The sequence below is a fragment of the Chelon labrosus genome (genome assembly GCF_963514085.1).
Source record: "Chelon labrosus genome assembly, chromosome: 23".
NCBI classification, from domain to species: Eukaryota; Metazoa; Chordata; class Actinopteri; order Mugiliformes; family Mugilidae; genus Chelon; species Chelon labrosus.
This window is the reverse complement of record NC_140356.1, coordinates 5,321,375-5,348,070: the sequence shown is the minus strand read 5'-3', so window position 1 is coordinate 5,348,070 and position 26,696 is coordinate 5,321,375. Positions and strand designations below refer to the sequence as shown.

At 41.6% G+C, this 26,696-nt stretch overlaps 1 protein-coding gene across 1 annotated transcript in view; it reads left to right on the top strand.

The window, feature by feature from the left end:
- Positions 1-8,029: 8,029 nt before the first annotated feature.
- The window catches only part of ntf3 (neurotrophin 3), a 38,018-nt gene continuing 19,351 nt past the window's right edge, over positions 8,030-26,696 (top strand). The window contains exon 1 of the mRNA XM_084573101.1: positions 8,030-8,153. Within this exon, the coding sequence (XP_084429227.1) occupies positions 8,136-8,153 (18 nt within the window). The 5' untranslated portion in view covers positions 8,030-8,135. The remainder of the gene's footprint in view (positions 8,154-26,696) is intronic.

Sequence of the window (26,696 nt, the reverse complement as noted above, 5' to 3'; positions counted from 1 at the left end):
TCCTCTGATTTTCATTTGGTTACTCTGTCCTGGAGCTATCATAAAATACTTGTTAATGTGTTGTAGTCGGTGGAGATCCTAAAGTTAGCGGAGGCCACCCGCTGATTTCTGGCGATAATGGAACCAAAATCAGATTTATTCAAACACAAATACAATGAATTTGACTGTGGTGCTCTTAATCTTCTTAGATAAGGTGTAATGGATAATGTTTTACTATCGGGTTGACTCTGAAGTTGCCACAGAAGAGAGACGCCATCGTGTCCTTGATGATTCAAAGAGACTATACAACTGTATACGCTTCTACAATGACTCCTTTGAACGCTGGCTCCATCCATCCATTTTATCCATTATCCTTCTCTGTGTATCACACATCGCCTAGCGTCATGTGCTCTTGTTTGCATCATGTTTATCCTGACACATGTAGGAATTTATCTGCTTACATCTTCTTCCCTCCCGTCCCTTTTCTGTCTGTCTATCGTCTATCCTGTCTGGCTTCAAGCACATGAGCTGGGTTCTGCTCAAGGTCCTTTCCTTCTCTTAGCGCTTGCTCTGAAGGTTTCGGACTGAAAAGTGTCTTGACACATTTCTGATTGTTACTGGTGCTATTTAAATACAATTTAGCAGGTTTATTGTGTGTTTTGTTGTCATTATAGTGCCATTCAAAATATATATTATATTTATTTTTATATTTTTGTAAAAGTGAAAAGTCTGCAAAGTTATAAAGACAGAAGTCGATGCCAAAGGGAGTTACGTTTCTCTCCCAGGCCTGACTAAAACACATTGTTGTCATGGTTTTGAATTTTGAATGTTTTCTGTGACTCTGTTTGGTTTTCCTTGTGTCTTCCTTTACTTCCTGAGTTTTCCCTAATTTGTTGGATTGGTTTTCCCTTTGCTTTTGGTCAGGTTGTCTGTTATATTTCCTGTGCCATTACCTCTTTGGATTTTTCATTGTGGTTTGTCCTTAGTTTTTAGTTTTCGCCAATTTCTTTTGGATGTTTGGACAAGTTCTGTTTGTTTTAGTTTTTATTGTTTTAGTTTTTGTTGCCTACTCCTTCCTCCCCTCCCCAACTACACATGACAATTGTTTGAAGTGCGGCCTTTTTTTTGTCATTAACTTAGGAATCTGAATTTGATTTAGTTTTTTTGTGTTTTGATTCGATTTTTGTTGTTTTTATTTGTTCAGTCTGATCATTCATGTACGCTCGGACTGAGATCCTGTTTTAATTTGCAGACAGAGACATCACGTTACTGAATAGAAGCTTGATCTTTGTGACAAGACATGACATTATTGGCTAGTTGTTACATGTTAAAAATTGTAAAACAAAGCAGCTGGTCACCATCTTATTTCGATTTCGTTTTGGCTTAACAAATAGTTTTGGTCAAACTTTTCATTGACAAAACTAATACTGGTTTGTGTGCTTGTTTTTTTTTTGTTCTTTTTTTATATTACATACAGACAGAGTTATGTGCATATTTCTTCCTTACAGGTTCTATTTTGCAAGAAAACAAAGTAAAAAAATAAAAAAATAAAAATAAAAAGATTGAATGGATATGAAAATAGGCATTTTCTTCTCTATTTTGAGATATGCTGGGTATATACTGTATCACATTCTACACGTTTTGGCTACTGATGACAGACACACATTTACAAATATGCTATAAATGGAAGTGTTTGTATGGAACTAACACACATTTACACGTTCTAACAAGTAATAAATGTTCAAACAGTCCACCACGGACACGTTACACACACTGTCTAGTTCCTTAAGGCCAGTAGACCAACGCACTCTCTCCATGTGAGGTCTGTGTTTGCTCGCAAATATTTCGCGTGTTGCCCTCTGTCAGCTGCAGGTTGCACGATCATTCATACAAACACATGTATACATCCACATTCTGTGTAACCCAAAGCCTTCATTCTTCTTCCGCTGTTTATTTATCTACATGTCTGGGAGGCGGCAGAGCAGAGTGGTATAACCCTCTTCACCTTCGCCTTCGGTGTCCTGTTCTATGTTCCGTCTCTCTCTTCCTGTAAACTCCTTCTTGTCGTCCTTAGCTCCTCTTTTACTTTCGTCCTCACTCATGTTGTGCTTGTTTGTATTAATTACACTTGCGCAAGTGTGTGTCTTCACATTAGAGTTTGAACAAGCCCGTATGTGCTGCGTTCATGTCTTTTTAATCTATGTGCATTCACTAACACTGTGGTTTACTTTCCCTCGCAGCAGAGAGCGACACATTGACGCCAAGCAATGACAGGAACGCTGTCCCATCAATTACTCAATGTTGATATTTTCAACGGGATCCATGCTTGCCGTTGGCGGTAGGGACTGTTTGCTGATGCCTGCAGCAGAGCAAACAACTAAAGAGCCATGCTCGTGAACAGGCTTGCTCGGATCTCAGTGTAAAGCACGCGGAATTTACTGTGCAAACAAACTAATCACATCCATGTAATTTAGGATGTTGCTGCAGATCGCGTTAGGATTTAGTCTGTCAGGGAAGACTAAATTTTCTTTTTTTAGGGTTATCCCAACATGACATCATGTGTAGTAAGTCAAATATGACTTAAATATATATAAACTTATATAAACTTAAAATGCTGAATCCAGTTAGATCAATATAAGTCATATTTATGCATGTGGAAATTTACCAACCAAAAATAGACAGACAGAGAAATAATATACTTTTATATATATATATAAATAATATACTGCAAAAATAATTACTTAAATAATTTGTAATTCATATTATTCAGGAGTGACTGATCACAATAATCTTTCCCTAACCATTCAAACCCCAAGTCTTTTGATGCCAGAATCCAACGTTTTGCAAACCCACAATCTGCCCTGAGCATCTCCTACTGGCGCTGGTGCAATTCATAAATGTATTTGTACTCTCAGTGTTATCTATTCAACAGTTCTGTTGCATATAATCATAGTCGATAAAATCCGACTTCGTAATACATCTCAAGATGTGACTGTCCTCCGGCTGATTCACCTGCTGCACCTCTTCTGTGTCTACAATCCAGGTAGCTGGAGGCGGCATTCATCGGTGAAGTCGGGCAAACAGATGATATCAAAATGTTCAGTCTCTCAGTATAATATCAGCAAGAATAATTTGCCCTTGAGAGAAGAGGCTTGCGTCTTATGTTGGAAAAAATAAAATAAAAAATGCATGTTCATATGAATAGCCTCGCAGCAAGTGCATTCAAAGTCATTGATAAGGAATCTAGTCTATTACGCTCTAATCATGAGTATAATAGGAAGAGCACAACAGCGGGACCATTCTCATTCCCAGGGCGTCATATACTACCGTTTCATCAACGCTCCGCACAAGGTGCCCTATGGCGTCGGCGCCATGACGCACACGGTTTGCAATTGACTCCTGTGTTAACCCACCTGAGACTGTAGCCAAGCGTTCTGCATGTAGGAGTTGGAACATTTTCTCATATATGGTAGTTAGGAACATACAGGGAGAGGTTTCATTTGAGAAAAAATACAACTATTAAATGTAATCTTTTTCTGTTCATCAATAATTTAATTCAAGTATGTTTAGATAAACATCATTGTTTTTTGGTACTTTATGTCAAAATCTAAGCCTGGTATAGTCAGATCCCATTTTTATCAGAATACGAAGAATATGGAAACATTCGAATCGAATTTCATTATGGGGCATGTTTCAATTCTTGACGAATGCCTTCATCGCTGTAAACTGTTTGTCCTTTAAAGATACGTCAATTTATTTTACAACAGATACGACGGCGAACTCTCTTCCTCAACGGCAGCCAATTAGTTGTAAAAAAAACTCCAACTCCAAGGTGCTCAGATGATGTGAGAGACTACAGTACTGTTAGATCTGGCAAATCTTTGCAGGAGCATAATCAGTTCCCAATAGAGTGACTCCAGACCATCTGATTTCCAGATCCCTCTCCATTCCCTTACCCCAAAAAATGTTTAAATGTTTCGTACATTCACAATGCACTGATACATAACTATATAACTACACTTGGCAGTATTTCCAATAGGTCAAAATGAACGTGGAGTCTTGAACAACTTCTGTAGAACATTCAGGAAGTTGTCATGCTCCCCTGTTTCATCTCCTTTTCTTATATTTCCACTTTAATCTTGCACCTCCTACCATCTTCCTTTTAACTTCTCCTGTCCCAGATTCTTCTCCTCTTCATCAGCCTCCCTTTCTGTCAAGTGACTCCTTTTCTTGTCTCATCCTCTGCCTTTGCCATCTCCCTCTCTCCTCTAAAACACCCCTCCTTCTCCCTCACTCCTTACATATTTGATGATTTCAGTGCAGTCCAGGATAATAATTACACAGTTGTCACGTCACGTGGGGGACCCGAGGGACCTGCAGGAGACGTGCGTTGCCATTGTGCTGATTAAACATTTAGCAAGCCCCTTACAGTGATGATGCCGAACGAAGGCTGGTGTTGAAGGACGTCTTGTGATGTATGACTAATGCTTAGTCATACAGAGGAAATACATGTGTACAGTAGAGTCAGGATTTTTTTCGTAACTTAAGAGTGAAAAGCAACATTGATGTCGTAACACTAAAACCAATGACAGGAGAAGTGAATAACATTGTCCATCTTGTGACAATACAATGTTCTGCTGGGAAACTTTTGGACTTGGCATTCGTGTGGATGTTGAGAATGAGCGTGCCAGAGTGGCCACTGGCATTTCCAGTTTTCCGCATTAACCACGCCCCTACCAAGTTCTGACCAATCATGGAATAGCTGTCAGAGCCCACATGAGAAAAAAGTTCTGCCTGTCGAGAACAAGCTGTGAGAACTCCCAAACGGTGGCTGCAAGAACAAACTTCTCGCGGAGTATTTAACAGCCTAGAAACAAGAGTTAGTTATAGTCAGTTACCGTATGTAACCACGGTTCTCTGAAGCTGTCATTTCTGGTGATCAAGAGGAATGAAACAGAACTGTGGAAGTTCAGATTTGAAAGAAACTCAGCATTCAGAGGAAGGTTTACAGATAGGCTGAACAGCAAGGACAGACACAGATTATCAATGGTGTGGCTTTTCCTTTTTGGAGAGTGCTGAAAGAAGACCAGGGTTATTTTATTTTGTTATTTGTAAAACATTTTGAGTCGACTAAATAGCTATTAGATGTTCTGTACTTAAATAATGGATTGCTGTCTGGGAACTGCATACCACTGCAAACTCTGTATTTTTGTAGCTATTTCTGAACATGAGTCTGGGACTTTCCATTGCTGGTAGGCATACATCATATGCATCAGTCAACAGTGCTTGTCTAATTACTCTCACTGCCAGAAGGTGGGGACAAAAGTCTCACACGCCAAACTCCATAAATCCCGTCCACGTCCATTTCACTGTAGATTCTACTTTTGTCACAGTTTAATATTATCAATCCAACTACTGCTCACTTATCCAGTTATCCGTCAGGTCAGGTCTTGTCTGTGTACAGTGGCTTATTAAACAGTGTTCACAGTTTAATCAGATGTGCTGCTGAGATTAACAAGATGCACCAAATGTGCAGCTGACAGAATGTCAAATCAGCTCAGGAACGTTAGAAGAGTTTGTCCAAATGGACAGCTAATCTGAGCGCACTCACGGCATCTGTGAGTGCATCCACATGATGACAACATGAAAATCTATGATGAATCAGCTACTGTATGTTCACAACATACATTTTGCTGATATCAAATCATAGAAGCGCTGGCTGAAAACCAATATTATCTGAAAACAATCCTACTTAGACTGATCACTGCAACAATTCCTCATCTTCAAGAAAGAATAATTGCCTTCCAAAACAAACCATAATGACAAAACTGTTATTTGTCGTTACCTTTCAACTTGTTGATGCTTCAGTAGTAGGTGGACAAATAGATTTCTCTGGTAAGGACTGTGGACCATGATTAAATGAACGAGCATTACGTTGGTAGGAGACAGGACACGAAGAACAGTCTCCAGTGCAGATGCTGTCACGTTGTATGATTTTATCAGGCCACTCAGTGGTGAGATAATCCAGACAGAAAGATTAACTTTGTGTTAAGGATGTCCAACATGGCTGACGGAGGATGTGTTACACTCAATGAAAGTCTTCTAGTTCTGAACAAGTGTGAGTGGGGGAAAAAAAGGTTGAGCCTCCAACTGCATTAGCAGAGCTTTAAAGAAGCCAGGTGGCTTCTTACTTTTGAAATTGTGCCACGCCAGAATGGAAAGCTCGACAGGCGTAACATAGCCTATTAATTAAACGATCAGTTGAATAGTCCTTAGAGACTGTTTGGTTACGCTAAAACATCAAGAGAGACAATGCTGTGGTAAAAGCCGACATTAGGTCAGCACCTCCTTCTGAGAGGACTGCATTTAGAGGCCAGGTCGTACGTAAACTCTGTGCGGTTAACTTAACAGTGGTCGGTAGTTGTAAATAGAGTTGTAATCATCTAGTATTGTTAAATTTAACAAAAAGGTTAGCAACCGATTGCAGTATTATTGGCCAAGACCACTGACTGTATATGAAAGAGATCAGAACCATTCAAACGGGATGGTTTCTCTTATACATAATGCTGGTCACGAGCATGAGGATGTTGGCAGATATTGTACAGACACTGAAGCTGACCCTGATAAATGCCACAAGTGGAAATGTGTTCCTGGAGTCTTGACCTTTCTACAGATAGAGGCTCATATCATGTAATCACAACCACTATGAAAACGCTAAAATGTTGCGATTGTAGACGTCTTGCTCGTGTCACGATTGATTCTTGGAGAGGCCACTGTGTCAGTTTAGCCATCATTAATATGGACTGGATATGTGTGGCCTTTGCAGAGACATACACCTATCAGGCATAACATTATGACCACCTTTTTAATATTGTGTAGGTCTCCCTTGTGCCTCCAAAACAGTTGTGACTCATCAGAGAATGGACATGGGTATTCTGAGGGTGTCCTGTGGTGTCTGGCAACAGAATGTTGTTAGTGGGGGCCTTTTGTCCTTTTGGGTGGACGGGAGGCTGCCTCTGTGGATCATACTTGATCAGTTTGGGATCAAGTGAATTTGAAAACCAGATCAACACCTTGTGCTGTTCTTCATGTTTTTTTTTAGTTGTTCCTAAAGCGTTTTTGGGTGTGTGCCTGTGTCAGGCTGCATTCTGCTGGGGATGGCTGCTGCCATCAAGGAGTGTCATCCACATGAATGCCAGATCTGTGGTTATAATGTTATGCCTGATCAGTATATAGCTCTTAAATGTTGACACTACTATTATTCTGGTTTTGGAAAAAGATGTTAACTTAAGGTAAAATACTGGATTTTTTTTTATGGTTCGGTTTGTAAGGCCCCCAAAATGAAACGCCCTTCCTCCTAATGACAATGCCTAACTCCAAAAAAAAAACGAAAAGAAAGAAAGAAAAAAAAAAACAATAGAGAAACCGAGGCGTTGTCGTGATTGTATTTATGTGCAATGATTTGTCAGAAAATCACAGGGTCATAGCAACACTGAGACATTCAATTTACACGGTTTTCACTTTGAATCTTACAGCAACCTTTCTCCTGTTATGTAAAGTAAATTCTGAGTGAAAATGTCAGTATTAATCAGTGGTGAGTGTACTGGAACTTTTTTGTTTTTATGTCATGGCTAATTTTATTTTTTTACTTTTAAAAAAAAAAAAAAACAATGCTATTTAACTTTAAGCTTCAGCCTCGAGGAACCTGGTAATGTAAGCCGGCACTAATTAAAAACCGAAAGGTAGCATTAGTCCACACACACACGCACACACACTCCCACACACACCTCTAATTCGGTGTCCTAATTCATGTCAACAGACTCCCTCCGCTGACAGTCAGCGGCCGCGTGCATGCAGGTCTTTGCAGCAACATGCGCCAAGGGCCATCTGTCCTGTAACAGAAAGAACGGCGTAGATTATGTTGTCCAGAGAGGGTGAGAGAGAGGGAGAGGGGGGGGGGGGGGGGGGAAGAGAGAGAGAGAGAGAGAGAGAGAGAGAGCGCGCATTACGCACACCCTGATCTTCTCTACACAGAACCAGTGTGGCGCACAGGCAGGCGGCAGCCCTTCACAAAGTGGGAAGTTTTCGCCAAAGGATTCTGTGCAAAAATTAATCACCTTCATGTCGACTCTGTTGGATACTAACCCGCCGATGCTATGGTTACCTTTATTACGGTAGGAGCACCTCCATTTCATTTCGTTCGCGGTCTCATGGATCATTTTCCGTGGCCGAGAAACTCTTTCATTCTTGGAGAATTTGACACTAATATTGTGTCAGCAAATGAAAGTGTGTATTACGACTTTAACAGGAGCCGAAGACTCAAAAAGTTTCACTGGACCTGTCCTTGAACCTTGTTTCAAATATCTTTGGAGCTGCTGGAATTCCAACTTGCATGCATTGCTTCAAAAAGTTTCGGAAAGGCTCAACTTGGCAAACCGGTCGCGTATAAACATGTGTTGCAAATTGACCATTTACTTTTTGAGGGGCCTATTTAGTCCCGTAAACTCGAGCTTTGGCAGGTAATACAAAGCAGAATGTGAGACGCAACGCACCGTGCGCTGCCTCAGGGCAAACCAGCATGGACAAACTCACTTACTTTACCCGTCTCTCTCTTGTGTGTGCGCGCAGGTAAACAAAAGGTTGGGCTGGGTATTTCCATAGCTCTCGTATGCATACAAACATTGTAAAACTCGTGATGATTTAAGATGCACTCGGGAGCTCCTTCGAAAGGCGCGTTGGAGGGAGCGGATCCGGCTGAATGCGCACGGGGGCCGTGTGGTTCGGCTTGTCTTTGGATTACCCACGCGCTAATTGTGCTTTGGCTTGTGGTTAGTGAGTGTGAAAGCTGATATGCCACAGATGACTCCAAAACAAAGGCGGACTATGCGATGAAGCGACCTGCTTTCCCTGCTGTGTGTGCATGCGTGCGTATTAGTACCGCATGGATATAGAGTGCAGGCTGTGCAGAGAGTGGATGGTCTCTGTGCGCAAAACTTTTCTAAAATGTTCTCCACATTATTATCAAATAAGTGTAATGTCACATGTGTCCGTATTATTTATAACTCTGTGGTTTTAAAAGTAAAAGTTAAATATTTTTCAGTGTGGAAAAACTTTAAAGACGGGTCAGAGATGTCAACAGTCGAAATTTTTACTTCATGGAAGTGAGGTTTGTAGCGCAGAGTTGATGTGTGGCCCCACGGCACAAAGGTACATCCTCTCCTCAGCCAAAACCTCATGTTGCGTGGAGCCTGGTAACTTCTCATGGATGTGATCGTCTCTCTCCGTGCACTTGTCTGAGGACAGGACATGTGGTCTGGCCGGCTTTGCGTAATGGCGTGCATCAGTGGGCGTCTTATTGAGCCCTCGGTGGATGTGCTCCTACTGCTGTCCGGGGCCCACTTCTGTGTGCGCGTGCGTGTGTTGGAGGCCGCGCTGGAGCAGCTGTTGCAGCGGCGGATTTGACGCAAAGTCCATCCTGACACGCATGCACTCATCAGGATAAGAAAATGAGGACGCGTGGAAGGAGACGAGAGAGAGGGGACCGGTCCCATCATGTTACTTTCTTTATGGCCACTTGAGTCAATAATGGCCTCCCATGCGCTTTGAGAGCGGTTTACTACTGCAGCTGTGAGCTGTTGCGTGCAGGTCATGTTGCTCAGAGCGCAGCGCAGCTGCAACTACTCAGCTTAACAGCGTTCATTTTGTGTTTTACTGCAGAAGGAAAGAGGGAAATGAAGAGTGAGGGGTGTGAACAAATTATGGGCGGAGCTCACAGGAAGAACATAAAGTACAGTAGACAGTTAAAAAACGATTATGTTACTATGAAGAGGCCCTGTTGTCTCCTTTGGCACCTAAATCCAACCGTTTTGTGCTTTTGTGCGGACCCAACTGTCTTCCTCTTCTCTTCCCTTCTTGTACCTGTTTCATTTGTTGGCCCCAGTTTTGTCTATGTTGCGCAACTTGATAAATCAATCCTTATGAAAGTTCAGATGCAACTGCGAGGAAGGACAACTGCCAATACTCACACTGACGCTTTGAAGTACCATAGAACATCACATCAACGCTTATTATTGTTGAGCACTGCTGGAAAACACTGTTGCAGTTTAAAGGCTGTAGATTCCAGGAGATATTTGCATGGTTAACTTTCCCTGCCAGTTAGTGAGAGTTAGAATCGCGCGACGAAAACTTTCACCTGCTCCGTTTAACTGCTCCCTTGTTGAATGGCTGGATCAGAGCGTCAGCCAGACGCACTGAGCAAAAGGCTGCCCGAGAGGATCACTGGTGTCATCCCACCACAGATGTTTCACTGACTTCAGTTCATGACACTTCCACGGGGAGCGAGTCGGAGCTGTTCTTCTGGAACTCTGTCCACTCACCATGTGATAGCCCACATTTTTTTCACCTCCCCTCACGCAGTGTTGCTCCGCGTAATTCAATTTACAACTGACGTTTTCACATTTGCCGAAATGTTGCAATTAAATCTTCCCGAAATAGCCGAACCAGTTTGATTAAATCACAGAAAACAAGACTATGCGACGGCTGAATCAGAAACTTTTGAGAAAAGCGAGATATGTGCAACTCAACAAACTCCCATTTAAAGACGAGATCGCAAATTACCCGTAGGATTTCTCTCAGTTGAGCCATTATTCAGTGGCACAAGACTTAATTACCGGTTGGCAGAACTGCTCTGGGGCCCCAGGCTGCAAATGGCCCAAAAAGAAGCAAGTTTATTAAATGTCAGTTTGTTGTGGTTATTTAGCTAATTGCCAATTAGTTCGGTGTTTTGCAACAGGAACTACACAGGACCCTGCACTAAAAGCATGCTGTCTAGTATACCGGCCCAATTTTTTTAAAAAAAGGTTTGTTATGCTGCTAAATAAAGCCGAGTTTATCAAAGATGAAGATAAAAGAGTCCGTATACCATGCAAAGAAGGCTGGCAGAGGTGGCCAAACAGCAAACGCTGCCCCACAGTCCTCTAACAGGTTGAACTGGCCCTGCACTAGCTGGTCGCTTGTTGTTAGATGTCAGATTTCTGCAGGAGACACAAAGCACTCATTATATCTAACACGTCTATTTCTGCCAGATATCAGGTACAGGTACTCCAGGAAACAAAAGTTAATTCATATTAGGCTCTCTTTCCTCTATAGACTTAGATTTAGACAGGCTTTATTGATCCACAAGAGAAACTGCTCGATCACAGTAGCTCAGTTGCACATTTAAAAAAGAAAAAGAAAAAGAAAACAGGCTTAAAAATAAAATAAAAATGAAATAAAATAAAAATAGAAATAAAATAAAAATAAAATAGAAAAAACAAATAAAATAGAAAATACAATTAAAATAAAATAGTAATTTATTATTATAAAATAATAATAAATAAAGTAAAATAGAATAATAAAATAAATTAAAATAATAAGAATAATAATGAAATAAATAAAATAAAATAGTAAAGTAAATATATATATATATATATATATATATAGGAACTATATAGGAAGGATCAATAAGGTGCAATAATATGGATGGAGGAGCACTGACATGAATATAGCTTCATGTTTATGATGCACATCAGTATATTTTGTAAATCCCACAATTCATGCAGTCAAACTACTTGGTCCCATTTGAAAACGTCGACAAGGCCGGAGCCTGATTTATAGTCGTGCATCACTTCAGTGCAAGATGTAGCTGCAGACTCTACGTTTTCTTTGCAGTGATTTCAGACAAATTAACCCATCCTCATCTTTATTACCTTCAACACGACCTCCTAAGTTCCAGTCACCGATGCATTAGGGCTCACAGAGAAACTCACAGCTGACTGGCTGCTGACTAGCATTTTAGCGGCGTAATTGCAGAATTACAAGATGATGCATGGATCCATTGCAGGAGTCAGGCTTAGTTCTTAAATTCTGGGCAATTGCCCCTTCAACATTTGCAGCTAATAAAAAATAAATTAAAAAACAGACTAACAGCTTGGAAACATATTCAGAATTGGACTCCTACACTGAAAATATTGTGCAGAATAATAGTGCAGTATATGCCCCTAAGAAAAAAAGATGCTATTCTTGCGACAAACTAAGGAATTATTGCTGATGTTTTAAATGGTTTCAACCATCTGACAGACGATGCTTTGTGCTTTCAAACCATGTATAATCAGGGCAATACCATTGAAAATAGTCCAGAATCATTTTTCAGAACCTGTGAATGCTGATGGCGTAGGTATTGGGTGCAGTTGGACCAGAGCTGATTGTGGTACTGCTGCATCTCCAGGCCTCTAATGTTTAAGGAGAAAACCACCAGCATCTCTAAAGCTCACCCGTCACTCGACAGCTCAAAAAACACTTAAAACATTACTTGTGAGCTGTTTCTGCTTTTCAAAACGTCAAAGGGTTTTCGTAATTAGAGTCAAGTGGCGCACAAGTGCTTTTCTGAAAGAGAGATTTGTGTCAGATGCGGTGTTTACAAGATTACGGGGGTCAAGGACCTGAACGGCGTGTTGGGGCCCTTTTTATTTGTAGCAGTTTATGTTCTGACATCATCCTACAGGATTTTCTGAGCTCATTAAAGCCTTGTAAAGAGTCGTCCCACGCTTTTAACGTTAAAACCTAAATATTAGGAGACGTGAGCAAAGTGCAGGTTCCATTCCTGAAGGGTGAGCGAGGGTGTTCTCTGCGGGCCGAGCCGTTCCCCTCATCCTATATGGCTGCAGTTTCACAGCCGTGCCTGCTCCGAGATGGTTTACACATTTAGCGGAGTGTTTATACGCCGCACATTCTTATGGTTAGTTAGAGCAAAACATACTGTGAGGATGTGGATTAGGCAGTGTTCTCTGCTCCGGTGCACAGGAACAACACTGGGCATGGGATCCAATGTTCATCTAGAACATTCGTTCCTTTAACCTCTCACCTAAACTCTTACCTTGATGTAAACAGTTCAATCAAAATCAAACCCCTCAGCGGAACGCTCGAAACCGAGGAGCGAAAGGTTCCCCCCCCCCCCCCCCCCCCCCCGCTTGTCTTTTCGACGCCTTTTCCTAGAATTCCCGGAGAGGCCAGATAGAGATCGAGTGGTTTCAAGGTGAGCCTCGGCCTTCCCAGCAGTTCAGTCACATGACAGTTCAGCCGTCCTCTTTCTGTCCTTTTTGACCTGGTAATCTGCCTCCCTGTCTCAACTATTTTCTTTATCTCCCTCAGATCCGCCATCTGGATCTGTATGCCCCCAATTTATTCCCCACTTTTCCCTCTCTCTTTACATCCCACCCACCCTCTCACCCCTTTTTTTTTCTTCTTTCCACTCTCTCAGTTTCCACATTAAAAGTCAGACTCAGTGACCTCCTGATAACATCCCGATCCTGATACCACTGATCTCTGATAGTGTCTAGAAGGGTTGTCGTATGAGTCCATTTACAGGATTGGATATTCACTCATATAACCCAGCTATTTTCATCTGCATCACTAGTTTGTGTATCTTTAAATTGTTCACCCTGTCGGAGGCTGAGGAAAATCAATTACTTGATTTAAAAAATATTACTTGGCCTCTAAAGTAAAAACCATTCTAAACCTATGCAGAAACACATGATTCTTCATAAGTCTATCTGAACATTTCATCATGTGATTTTCGCCGGACTGCATTTATGTTTCGCATTAAAACACAGAGGATGCAGAAATCTAATTTCTTGCGTCTCGCTCGTAACAAGGTTATGGGATGCGGCTAGCTCCTGAAAATGATGGCATCCTGCTGGATTTGTGAGTTTCCTGGTGTGACTCATGTGTCAATATTTATTTCTGCTTATGACCGGTATGGGGCTTAAATTTCAGCTCGTCTGTGAAGGTCATTTACCAGCGCCGCGTGTTCAGAGTTCCATCTGCATTTCATTTGATTTCCGTATTGTTCAACCTGTATCAGTGGGAGAACTTTTCTGACTCTTTAGAAGGAACACTTTATGACGATTAACAGTCGTACAGTCATCTAAAGTAAAAGTTGTCGGAAAACTGCACTTAAAAGTGCTCATTTGTCTGTGGCTAATGTATTGTACTCTGATCAGCCACAACATTAAAACCACTGAGACAGGAGAAATGAGTCACAGCTGTTCTGGAGGCACAAGGGAAACCTACACAATATGAGGAAGGTGGTCATAATGTTATGCCTGATCACAGGATATGTACATGATGCTGTTAGATTAACACATGTTTGGGATTGTGTGCGGTTACTTAGTTTAGTCCAATGGTTTCCAACATAGGGGTCAGGGCCTCCCAAATGGTCACGAGATAAAAAAAGAGGGGTCGCGAGATGATTCAAAAAATATCTCAGGCGAATTTTCCTTTTTATCTTTTTTTTAGCATTATCTATCATTTAATGAAACCATGTGAGGTGTTTACAGCGGGAATGTCTTTGGTTAACCTGCTAACAACTCATTAGCTGTGTTTCTACAAGGTAGTTAGATGCACGTTTGGAAATGACAAAATAAAATAACAAATAATAATAATTAAATAAAAGAGTTAATGATCTTAAATGGGAGTTGATATAACAAGCATTAAGTTCACATGACATCAGCTGTTTCAGCTTCTGGCGAAGGAGGTGCCCACTGTTGTCATATGGCCCTTGCAGCATGCATTAGAGTCTTTAGAGACATTTCTTTGTCTCCTGGCAGCCTGAAACATGGCCAGTACTAGCTGTCATTAAAGAATAACTAACTTTATTCACTGAAAAGGTTATAAAATGGTTCGCAAGCTGGCTTGTTTTGTTGTTCTTCTTCTTCTTCCATTTGTAGTCTCTTAACAACTATAAAAACATGACAAGTGTCCCACATAGATGCTATAGTTTGTGAGAAATTACTAAAGATAGTTGACAACTGCTCCCTTGGTCTTTATTCATGCACTGTATTTCGTCATTTCCCATGTTTTTGAATGTAAAACCTTAATCCGAAAGGTAACTGGTAGCAGCGCAGTTATATTTAGTAGTTTAGTTTCCACTAATACAGGATTAGCCACTGAATTGTATGCTTTGCCAAAGATTAAAAGATGGATGTCTAAAACATTATGTCCACAGTTGCATTAAATCTGGAATACGAGTCACACTAATCCAATTTGCAACTGGATTACACCCGATTATGGTTTTGGGCCTTCTTGCCATTAAGGTGATTATTGTTTCGCAACTAGAACTATGAATCTGACGGCAAAGTCAGGTTTACTTTAGGTTGCTCCCTTTTAGCGGAGATCAGAGTAGCGTCCTGTTAATCTGTAATGTCTTCTGGGTCTGCACAATAAAATGCCATTATATAATTTGTAGAAACGCGGCATAGAGGTGGTGTTTTGTACCTCAGATTTTCTTGTCTCTCATTTTCTTACTTGAAAAGGCCGGAGCAATGTGTTTTCTGTTAAAGAACGGTCGTGTTTCGTCTCCTCGTTTCACCCAGCTGACCCTTCACAGCAGTAACACCAGACAGGCTGCATGTAACGTACCTCTGTTGATATAGCGGATACAGGAGAAGGCAGAAATGTCAGCGGCGATGGATTCCCTTTTCGATAAGAGTGCGCTTTTAGTGAAATGAAAAAGGACGCGGCTGAAACCAGCTCAGATGCTTGACAGCGGCCATCTTCGTTTTCACCTTAGAGAATGAGACGCCTTCAGGTGGCATCTCTGTGAACTGATGTGGCCACCTTTGATATTTGAGCTGACAGATGTTCAGATGACCTGAGGGTGAAACCTGCTGCTCACTGTCTTAACTACATTCTCACACTTTCGCCCCACACAAAACCCAATCCCCTATATTTTCACCTTTATTAGGTTCAAGATTATACCAACACTAACTTTAATCTTTTCCCAGAAGCCAAGAGCTCAAATTTGGCCACTGAAGAAGTAAGAACTGTCAAAGCAATGCCTTCAGTTGTGTAAAAGTTAGGCATTTATGTAAGCTTTAGCAGTCTTTTGAATGACGCTATGTTTTTTCACAGTGCGAAAGTCAGGTTTTAAAGCTGAAATCTTCCGTCACAGTGTCCCGTTATGCCACATACAAACGTTTAAGTCAAAGACAACCTAGAGACAGGTTTTAAGACCTTTAAAATAAGAGCTGCCTGTTTTTCTGCTTTGAAAATGCCACGTTAACAATGAACATTAAGGGGTTTTGTGTTGACATGACAGATGAAAGCAAGCTAACGGCAACATGGAGGCCTGTTTGAGGACCAGTGTTAGGATAGAAATCCTCTTCTGTCCTGTCCATCACCACATAAACCCCGCCCAAATGATTTTATTGGTCCAGCAGGTCTTTGTTGGAGCATAATCAGTTCCCAACAGAGTGACTCCACACTGACTTTTTACCACAGGGGAAAATCTGTCTGGCTTCTTGGCTACAAAATTTGCAGAATCATCTATAGCTGTTCCTGTTTGTGACGTATTCATTGACGAACACTCAACAATAACTGGATTCATTTCATACGGAGGAAAACTTTGAATGCAACTTCTGAAATTTTCCATCTTTTGATATTTAAGCCGATTTCTCAATATTTATTTTCAATTTGACTCCAAAGTTTATTGTACCCCGAGGAACTGCAAGTCAAGCCGAATGGCAACAAATATGTGTTTTGTGTCTGTGTCTCGGGAAGGAGTCAGATTTACGACTCGCCTCACACGTCGTGCTTGCTTTAACTTTTCTGCGCTGTCCCAATGAGGCTTTGGGCTTTCCGCTTTGGTTTTGTCCTTAACGTGCCATCTGGTACAATAACTTAAATTACACAAGAGTACGGTAAATATTTAATACCCCACTAAATGGGGCTTGTAACTACAAAAAAAATAATAAACTTTTTTGTCCCCTTTAGTGGGTCAGAGAAATAGGTTCCTGGTGCCAAAACCTGCACATGTATCATTCAAACATTCAATTATAAGCACACTTCAAGCAGAGGGAGCTCTTAATTCAGTTTTGCATTGAAAACCTGTCTACATTCTGTATTCATGTGCTGCTTGGAAATTGTAAAAGTTATGACGGACAAACAGAATGTATGTCAACCTTATTGTTTTGCTGTTGGACATCTTCCATGACCGAGGGTCCAATGCAAAGATTTTTCAAGATCTCTTTTCAAGATTTTTTCAAGATCTTCTTTGCATGTTCTCCCTGTGTCTGCGTGGGTTATCTCCGGGTACTCCGGCTTCCTCGCACTGTCCAAAGACATGCTGGTTAGGGTCATTGGTGATTCTAAATTGGCCGTAGGTGTGAGTGTGAATCTCTATGTTAGCCCTGCGATAGACTGGTGACCTTTTCCAGGGTGTACCCCGCCTCTCGCCCGATGACAGCTGGGATAGGCTCCAGCCCCCCCTGTGACCCTTCACAGAACAAGCAGTTACAGAAGATTATTATATATTAGGTTATGGTGCAGATTATGGAAAGAGACTACTGAAACCATTGACTCCTACCTAGCTTCCTGCACCAGAACTGAACTTTAGATTTAGAACACCCTTAATTTTCAGGAGTGTTTAGTACGGTCATAAATTTTCAGGGTGAATCAGCTCTGGACTGCGTGCTACAGCGCTGACTTTATATTCCATCCTCCTCCGCTGTGCCTTGTCTGGTGCGTCTGTTGGGGATTTATCTCAAATTAGCTCCTTTTACAGTGCTGTGTAACTCCTGCGCAAGACTGACCGCATTAGACTGCTACGTCTGTTGCAATTACCTGGGGCCCTCAGTGCATCTCTCTTCAATCTTAATGTGGCCATTTGGATGTTTTACAAGCTCCTCCGCTTTGGTCCAAACTGTTTTGGAACTGGAGAACGATATAAATCAAACTGATTATATCAGTTTTTCTTAAAAGCGTGTATGCTGTTAGGTATTTTTGCAGGACAGATGGTTGATAAATGCACAATAGGAGGCTAATTTTAAAGCTAGCTGATCTTCTCTTTCATATCACTCAGCCTTGGGATATGGGCGTACGCTTTATTAAACCAAACATTTTAGTATTTGCTACTTTTGGAATTTAATCAACCACTGACTGCATGAAACTAAACTGGTGGTTAGTTTCTTCACAACATCCCAAAACACAAATGACAAAACACATTAGACAATGCCCAACTCCCTTTGTACCAGACGTTCGTCGCATGTGACGCTGGAACAATAGAGATTATAGAAGGTTTCGTGGCAAAATGAAACAGGTGTGATCATTCAAATGTTGGAATATGGTTAAAAATAATGATTTGTCATGAGTGTTCAAAGTTTTGAACAGAGAACGTTACATGGCAAACTGTTTCTGTTGCAGGTCAGAGCATTTCCATGATTGATGTTCATAATAAAGATGTGGAGGGAAAGTTATTTTTTTAATACGACTTCACACGCCTCTACAACCCTTCTTCGTTAATTTAAATAGGTTCAATAAGTATTAGAACACTCCTTGTTTTGTGTACAGTATGACCATTGTATTGACATGGAGTACTCTTTATCTCCAGGTTATTGGCATGCAGTGTGATACCTTATGTAACAGAACCATAAAGTGGAACATGTCAAACTGGGCAGCATGTAAATAGCAATAATGATCAGGAGAGAAGACCAAATCCTCTGGTACAACAAGAGTAAGGCTTACTTCTGCTATTGATATATTATTTTAAGTTAAAAAAATTTTTTTTTGGCTTTTCGGCATCTGGTTCGAATAATGCCAGGCTTATATTTTGAACTACTCTGAAATTGAATTGCATGATACTTCCAAATTGAGTCACTGTCATAGTTTTGGCTATTGGATGCAAAAAAACAAAAAACAAAAAAAAAAATCTGAATAATAAATGAAACAAAAAACACTGATGTGGTCAGAACCGCAAAGTCTGTGTTCCTCATTATTTTACTTAATCTCCTTGTAACTGGAGCCATGATATATCTTGCACAATAGTTTTGACGTGAAAGGGCTTCAGTGCTGGCTTGGACGGAGAACGATGCAGGGTTTTATGTGAGAACAGACGTTCTCAGTCCCAGAGTTTAGTCTCGTTTGACACAAAAAAAGGACATCCCTTCTTATAATAAATGATTTTTGGCTGAAATGACAAGGAAAGTAGGTGCCAAAAGCGCAAAACTGGAGCAAATGTGACATTGTAGGCTTTGACGGCAATATCGGTTACTTCTAAAGTTCAGTTCATGACTTCCGGCTACGCATGAATGCATGTTTAGCCTGGGCATAGTTGCAGAGGTCTGTGTGACGTCCAAAATGATCCACACTGCCCAAAAAATAAACACAGATGGTGTTAAACTCCAAGTGAGAAATCATTTAAAATTCTCCAACGACCCGATGCCATGTCTGTCCATTTTACCAGGGAGTTACGGCCAGCCTTTTGGAAGTATATGTATTATACCTAAGTTATAATATGAATGGAATAGTATGCAGTGATGTCTGCATTCAAAGTCTGCATCAGTCCATACACAGCTTTTATTTTGGACCATTTCTCACAAAAGATTAATTTTTTTCACTCTTAAAACATCTGCTTTGACATACTTAGTGTTTTCAGCTAGTAGTGTGTTTTTGGAAAACATATCCCAAGTTAGCGGTTTGTCAGTACTTGTGGTACTAAGTGGTGGTTACGAGCAATATATAGCACAAGACTCAGAAATTCTTTACATATTTAAGTTTTCCAAGCCAGAGAAGTCTGCTGTCAAATGATCCACATGAGGCTTTCAATCATTCAGTATGGGATGCTCTCTGCAGTCGAGGAATGTTAGAAAAAGCTGTATACAGGATCCAAGGGTCTGAGTTGGACTTGACATCTTGACGAAAGATTTTCCAGTGCAGACCCTATTATGTGGAATGACATGCAACATATAAACTGGTTCGGAGATGCTTTTATTCGAAGTGCCTGCCATCAATGTGGTTTTAGAAGTGCCAGCAGCAGTGGAACAAACAAACACTGCGACTGTATATTTATGTTGACGTATAATGGCACCATTAATGCCCAAACCTGTACAATCACCTAAACCTAATCATAACGCTATAATCTTAAAAGAAAACCCTAGTGAGAACATGTGACTGTGGAGTAATGTCCTTCCAAGAGTCCTGTTTGTGGGGGAATGTTCAGCTTTTAATTTTTGCAGGAGATAAACATGCCATGCGTGTCATTTCCTCATTTAGATAAAAATATAAAAATTGAATAAACATACCCAAGCACACAGATGTTGTAAAGTTTGTAGCAATCTTTCAGACAATTGGACATAAAAACATGGGACGAATAAGCCTCAAAAACGTACTTATTCTGTAATAAATGAGTGAGTGGGAGGAAAAAATTATGAAAGCAAATCCTGTTTTTAATAAAATCATCATGACTTTGTTGACATGCATTTAACTTCTAAATCGCTCAGAGGGAAGGTTGACCATCTGCATGTGACCACCATGGTTGGAGACAATTAATGGTGGTTGTAAGAAGGAGGCGTTTGGATTTAATTGTGCTTTCACTTGGCAACACTTTGTAACCTTGTATGCAACAGCAAAGAAAAAAATGAAATAACAACAGTTTAAGGGAAACAGACAACTTTCAATGTCAAGTTCATGTATGTACAAGTTCAAAAATGATTGTCGTAATGCCGGCATAAATGAGGAGCTCTCCAATGGTGCTGCCTTTAAAACATACTTGAGGGTTTCACTTTGCTTGTGGTCCCAAGGTCACATCAACCTGGACCTTGGGAAAGCTACCCTGGCCCTATCAACATGTGTTAGTACTGAAATACGAACTAGTCCCAGATGTGCTGCAGGAACACCAGGTTGCGTTTTGCAAGAAAAATTGCATTCCAACTTCAGGCAATGAAGACAACAAGTCCATTTTTGATCAGGACTCAAACTGAGACCCTTGCAGTGCACTGGCCATCAGCTGGCCCAGCCTCTATGTGATATCACAAACCTGCAAGTAAATGGCATAAAACTTCCGGCACATGTCGTGCGTTTTTAGTGTCAGAACTAAGGTCAGGTGTGGTAAGGTTATGGGAGTCCTTCCTTCACCATGGCATTAAATGACATGCCACAATGACATGTAACATGATTTGGCGTGTTATTCATGAACCTTCACATGACACCTGGCTGTGGACCTTGGTTTGCTGAATCTAAATTAAAATGAACTTGTTTGCATGATTTTGCACCTGTTCAAAACAGACTGACAGAAGAAGTAAATAACACTGACCATCTTGTGACAATTCAGTGTTGTGCTGGGAAAGTTTTAAACTTGGCATTCATGTGGATATTCCTTAGACATGTACCACCCACCTAGACCAGACCAGGCACCCCCACCCCATAGCAATGACACTCCTTGATGGCAGCAGCCATCCCCAGCAGGATGCAGCCTGACACACAAAATGATTTAGGAACAACTCAAAAAACATGAAGAACAGCACAAGGTGTTGACCTGACTTCCAAATTCACTAGATTACAAACTGATCAAGTATCTGTGGGATGATCTACAGAGGCCCTTCCCCTCAACCCACAGGACCCAAAGGCCCCCACTAACAACATTCTATTGCCAGGACACCCTCAGAATACCCATGTCCATTCTCTGAAGAGTCACAACCGTTTTGGAGGCACAAGGGAGACCTACACAATATTAGGAATGTGGTCATAATGTTAAGCCCGATCGGTATAATATTAGCTTGTATGCAGATCCAGGCAGGTCTTCTTGTTTGAGCAATACTAAGACTGGTGCTGACACCTTAGCCACCTTGGAGGCGAAATGTAAGGAGAGCAATATCCAATTAGAGCCCACAAGGTAGGGCACAACCAACAGCATGGCTACAGAGATGTGGACTAGCAGATTGTATGGACACAAGAGATGGAGGGGAGACTGACTGAACTAATCAAGCTCAATCAATAGCTGGAAGTAAACAGAAAAACACCAAACCGACGTAATTATCACAGTGACTTCTCACTTGTTTTTGTCAACTATCGAGAGTAGACAGTTGCTCCAGCTGAGGCAATCCTGTAATCAATACGTCCTGTGTGAGATCATTTGTTACACTCTCATGTCTACATGACAGCAGTCAGCAGTCAACTAAAATCCCTTGGCGTGTGAGCAGCACAGCAGCTACGAATCTTCCAATTCCCTGCAGTCTGTACTTGCAAACATTTACAGCCAGAAGCTTTTTGGCAGCCTTGTTGCTTTGTGGCTTTTTGCCTATTTTACATTGTTAGCCCATTTTGTTTGCAATCAAGCTCTAAACATTAATCCAATAAAATAAAATAAAAAATACTACCATGGCAAACTCACATGCACCCGGAGAAGCAAGGTCAAAGCCACGGCTGAGCCGTACAGTCTATTCCTGTGTCTGTGATTCTATTAGGCTTGACACTGGATTAGCTCCCCTGATCTCTGTGTCTGATTTGGGTTGGTAACCTATCACTACTCTCTGTCTCTCTAACTTACCACACTCACACTACCTTTGCTGACAACACATTTATCACATATCTTACTTAGAGTGCAGATCACACAGTTCTCAGTTGTCAGCCTACTCCTGTGATCTGTCTTTGTTCACTTTTCCCCCTGAGGCTAAATGTCGGGACTGTAGAGAAGCTGTGGATTTAAGTGTTGGTGTGATATGAAGTCTACTTACAGTAAATGCAACTCTAGAGTCCTTTTCAACAAACAAGTGTGCCACAAAGTGAGTTGGAGACAACAAAAGAAGAAAATTGATTTAAGAAAGAAACCAACAGAAGGAAAGACCGCAAACTTTTCTCAGTGTGTGAGTGTGTCTTATCCCAGCCAAAGTAGAGCTTGTCAGATGTAGGACATAATGAAAGCCACATCAAAGTAATACGGGATCCTTTTCCTTCCCTCCTTGAGCAAACCACAGAAATCTAACACTAACCAGTCCTGTTGTGTCTGTCTGGCCTGTTGTGTAAGAAGGTGATGGATAGAAGCTTTCTTGTTCTCTGTCTTCCTTTCTCTTTCACGCAAGGATTTAACAGGCGTGTGTCAACACTGCTGCACTCGTTTATTCAATAGACCGGGGAGGAGCAATCATGTACCGCTGAGGCTCAGGAGTCTACGAGTTTGTTTTTGCCATCCAACACTTCAGCAGCTGGTTTCACTCATTAGATCCACCTCTTTGTGCGACGTGTGAATGCTGTGACGGACCAAGACTAGTTTCAGTGACACAGTACTCTCTCATACTGTGGTAGAAAGTAACCTGTTTAATAGCAAATGCTACTTGAAAGCTTAACATTTAATGCTACGATATACATTAAGATATGATACAATGATACGATACGATGCGATGCGATGCGATGCGATACGATACAATGATACGATACGATACGATACGATACGATGCGATGCGATGCGATGCGATACGATACAACGATGCGATACGATACGATAAGATACAATATAATGATACGATACGATACGATATGAATACGAATCCTTTATGTATCCCATAGCAGGGAAATTTTCAGTGTGCAAATTTGGCCAGATGCTAAAAGACACCAATTTTATCAGTTTGAAAAGGCTGTGTTTACACAGGAACATAACAAAATGTGACCATGAGTTACATGGTGAAATGTAGGACCTAGAAGCCTCATTAGGAGTGAAAGGAAATGGAAGATGGCGGGAGGGTAACGTGCAACAGATGTCCCAATTAATACTTGAACTGGGGATCACTGGGGATGACTAAATGGCCAGACCCACCAAACCAACATGCCCTATTGTCACCTTTGTCTGGGTTCCACTTGAAAACACTCCAAAAACTTCAGTCATTGGCAAACAAGGATGTTCACTTGGTGCAAGGTCTCCAGCTTTCTGTCATACCTCTGCTACACGAGTGGAATTTCGGGATGATATAATCTATTTGTGTTCCTAACAAACAAAATGCGGATATACTAAAAACACAAGCAGTACTGGTTGTCATAAAACCACAGGGTGCCTTTGAGTGGCCTCTTAAAATCTTCACTTTCACTGAATGGCACTGTTTGCGTGCAGTTGTACTGATATTAAAATGTCAAAGTTCCAGTCTTTCAACCGCTCACATTAGTTAATTCAGTTCTAGGTGCTTTGTTATTTTTGGAAGCCCTTCAAATACACTGGTAGTTCTGAAGTGTCAGTTTTACGCTCCACTAGTCCTGAGTCAAAGAATCTTTTTTTGTGGGTTTCAGCTAATGGACGGACTCTCTGACAGACAGAGAGCAGCTATGAGGTCCAGAGTCTTTCCAGGATGCCTGGTCGTCATCCAGTTGGCACATTAAGACAGTACAAAACTGAGGGGCAATTTCTGTATTATTAAAGACTGATCGTAGGTTTTCTCTAATCCACTGTCTACATACTTATGACCCACACTTTTTTTCATGCTGGACATATTTTCACTTTTTTCAATATCGTCACATACACTATATTACCAAAAGTATTCGCTCACCCATTCAAATGATCAGAATCAGGTGTTCTAATCACTTGGCCTGGCCCCAGGTGTATAAATTCAAGCACTCAGGCATGCAGACTGTGAAACAAGACATTTGTGAAAGAATGGGCCGCTCTCAGGAGCTCAGTGAATTCCAGCGTGGAACTGTCATAGGATGCCACTTGTGCAACAAATCCAGTCGTGAAATTTCCTCGCTCCTAAATATTCCACAGTCAACTGTCAGCTCTATTATAACAAAATGGAAGCGTTTGGGAAAAACAGCAACTCAGCCACGAAGTGGTAGGCCACGTAAAGTGACGGAGAGGGGTCAGCGGATGCTGAAGCGCATAGTGCAAAGAGGTCGCCGACTTTCTGCACAGTCAATTGCTACAGAGCTACAAACTTCATGTGACCTTCAGATTAGCCCAAGTACAGTACGCAGAGAGCTTCATGGAATGGGTTTCCATGGCCGAGCAGCTGCAGCCAAGCCACACATCACCAAGTGCAATGCAAGGCGTCGGATGCAATGGTGTAAAGCACGCCGCCACTGGCCTCTAGAGCAGTGGAGACGCGTTCTCTGGAGTGATGAATCACGCTTTTCCATCTGGCAATCTGATGGACGAGTCTGGGTTTGGAGGTTGCCAGGAGAACGGTACATTTCAGATTGCATTGTGCCAACTGTGAAATTTGGTGGAGGAGGAATTATGGTATGGGGTTGTTTTTCAGGAGCTGGGCTTGGCCCCTTAGTTCCAGTGAAAGGAACATTGAATGCTTCAGGATACCAAAACATTTTGGACAATTCCATGCTCCCAACCTTGTGGGAACAGTTTGGAGCGGGCCCCTTCCTCTTCCAACATGACTGTGCACCAGTGCACAAAGCAAGGTCCATAAAGACGTGGATGACAGAGTCTGGTGTGGATGAACTTGACTGGCCTGCACAGAGTCCTGACCTGAACCCGATAGAACACCTTTGGGATGAATTAGAGCGGAGACTGAGAGCCAGGCCTTCTCGACCAACATCAGTGTGTGACCTCACCAATGCGCTTTTGGAAGAATGGTCAAAAATTCCTATAAACACTCTCCTCAACCTTGTGGACAGTCTTCCCAGAAGAGTTGAAGCTGTAATAGCTGCAAAAGGTGGACCGACATCATATTGAATTCTATGAGTTAGGAATGGGATGGCACTTCAGTTCATGGAATGAGTAAAGGCAGGTGAGCGAATACTTTTGGTAATATAGTGTATGTTAGGGTTAGGGTATGGATTGGGGTTAATGTGTGGATTATATGTCCGTAGCTACAGCGTCAGCCCAAACCCTACGCAGACCCTAACCCCGTAGCCTGACGTACACCTCCCCAGAAATGTAACTACGTGTCACGGTGAGCTGTCATTGGTCCGCTTGGTAATAGCGTGCTTTTGCTTTAGTATTTCCAGCTGCTTCTCCGTCTTCACAATTTTCGAATCAATAAAGAAGGAACACATCAAGGAAAGGTTAAGGAGGTTCAAAGGTACAAGCATTTGTATGACTCGTCTTCGGTGAAATTTTGGCGAAAGTTTCAGTCGTCATAGTTGAAAGTGAAGCAGGAAATTGAATCAAAAATGAACCCGCAAAACCCGGCAAAAAAGACACAGTGCCGACTAGTGTTTTTACAGAATGACCCAAACTGACGAGCGCACAAGTATAAATGGCTCACACCGGCGTAGGCTACGTGCGGATATTACGTCGCCTATGTCCTGCTCATTTAACGTACTAAGGTTAGGCTCTTTCTTCTCTCCATGTTGTATGTACTCAGTCTAGCTGCAAGGTGTGTGTTCTCAGGCGGAGGAATGTGTATCTCTAGGTATGTACATATGTATGTACATGTACGTGCATGGCTACATGTTTAACCCTTGTTTGGTGTGCAAAGACAGCCAACCCTCTCAGTCACACAACACTTTGACCTTAAGATGCTTTTGAAACTTTTCACTGCGCTGCTTCTTTCCACAGAGTTTTCTTTTTCAGTCACCACTCACTCTCACTTCAGCATCACTTTCCCCCTCTCAAATGCACACCACAACAAAGCCAATTGCTTACGCGTCCCCATGCGGGCACAAACTAGTTTTCCCAAGAGATAATGGCAGTGAATGCAGGTGACTCACCTGGCTTAAGGGAGCAAAACATTCAAAAGGTAATTCACTGTTATGAGTGGAATTCTGCCCTTCCCTACACTTACCGTAGCCGCCTGGGGGGTTGAAACAGAGCAAGGTGAGAGGTGGAGGAAGATGAAGAGGATAAGGCGCACATCTTGACAATCTAAATTCTCTCCTGTCAGCAGCCAGCTACATGCTTCACATAATAAAAGCATCACGTTATGTGTATCAGATCTTTCAAACAATGCTTGCGCTTCTCTTAATCA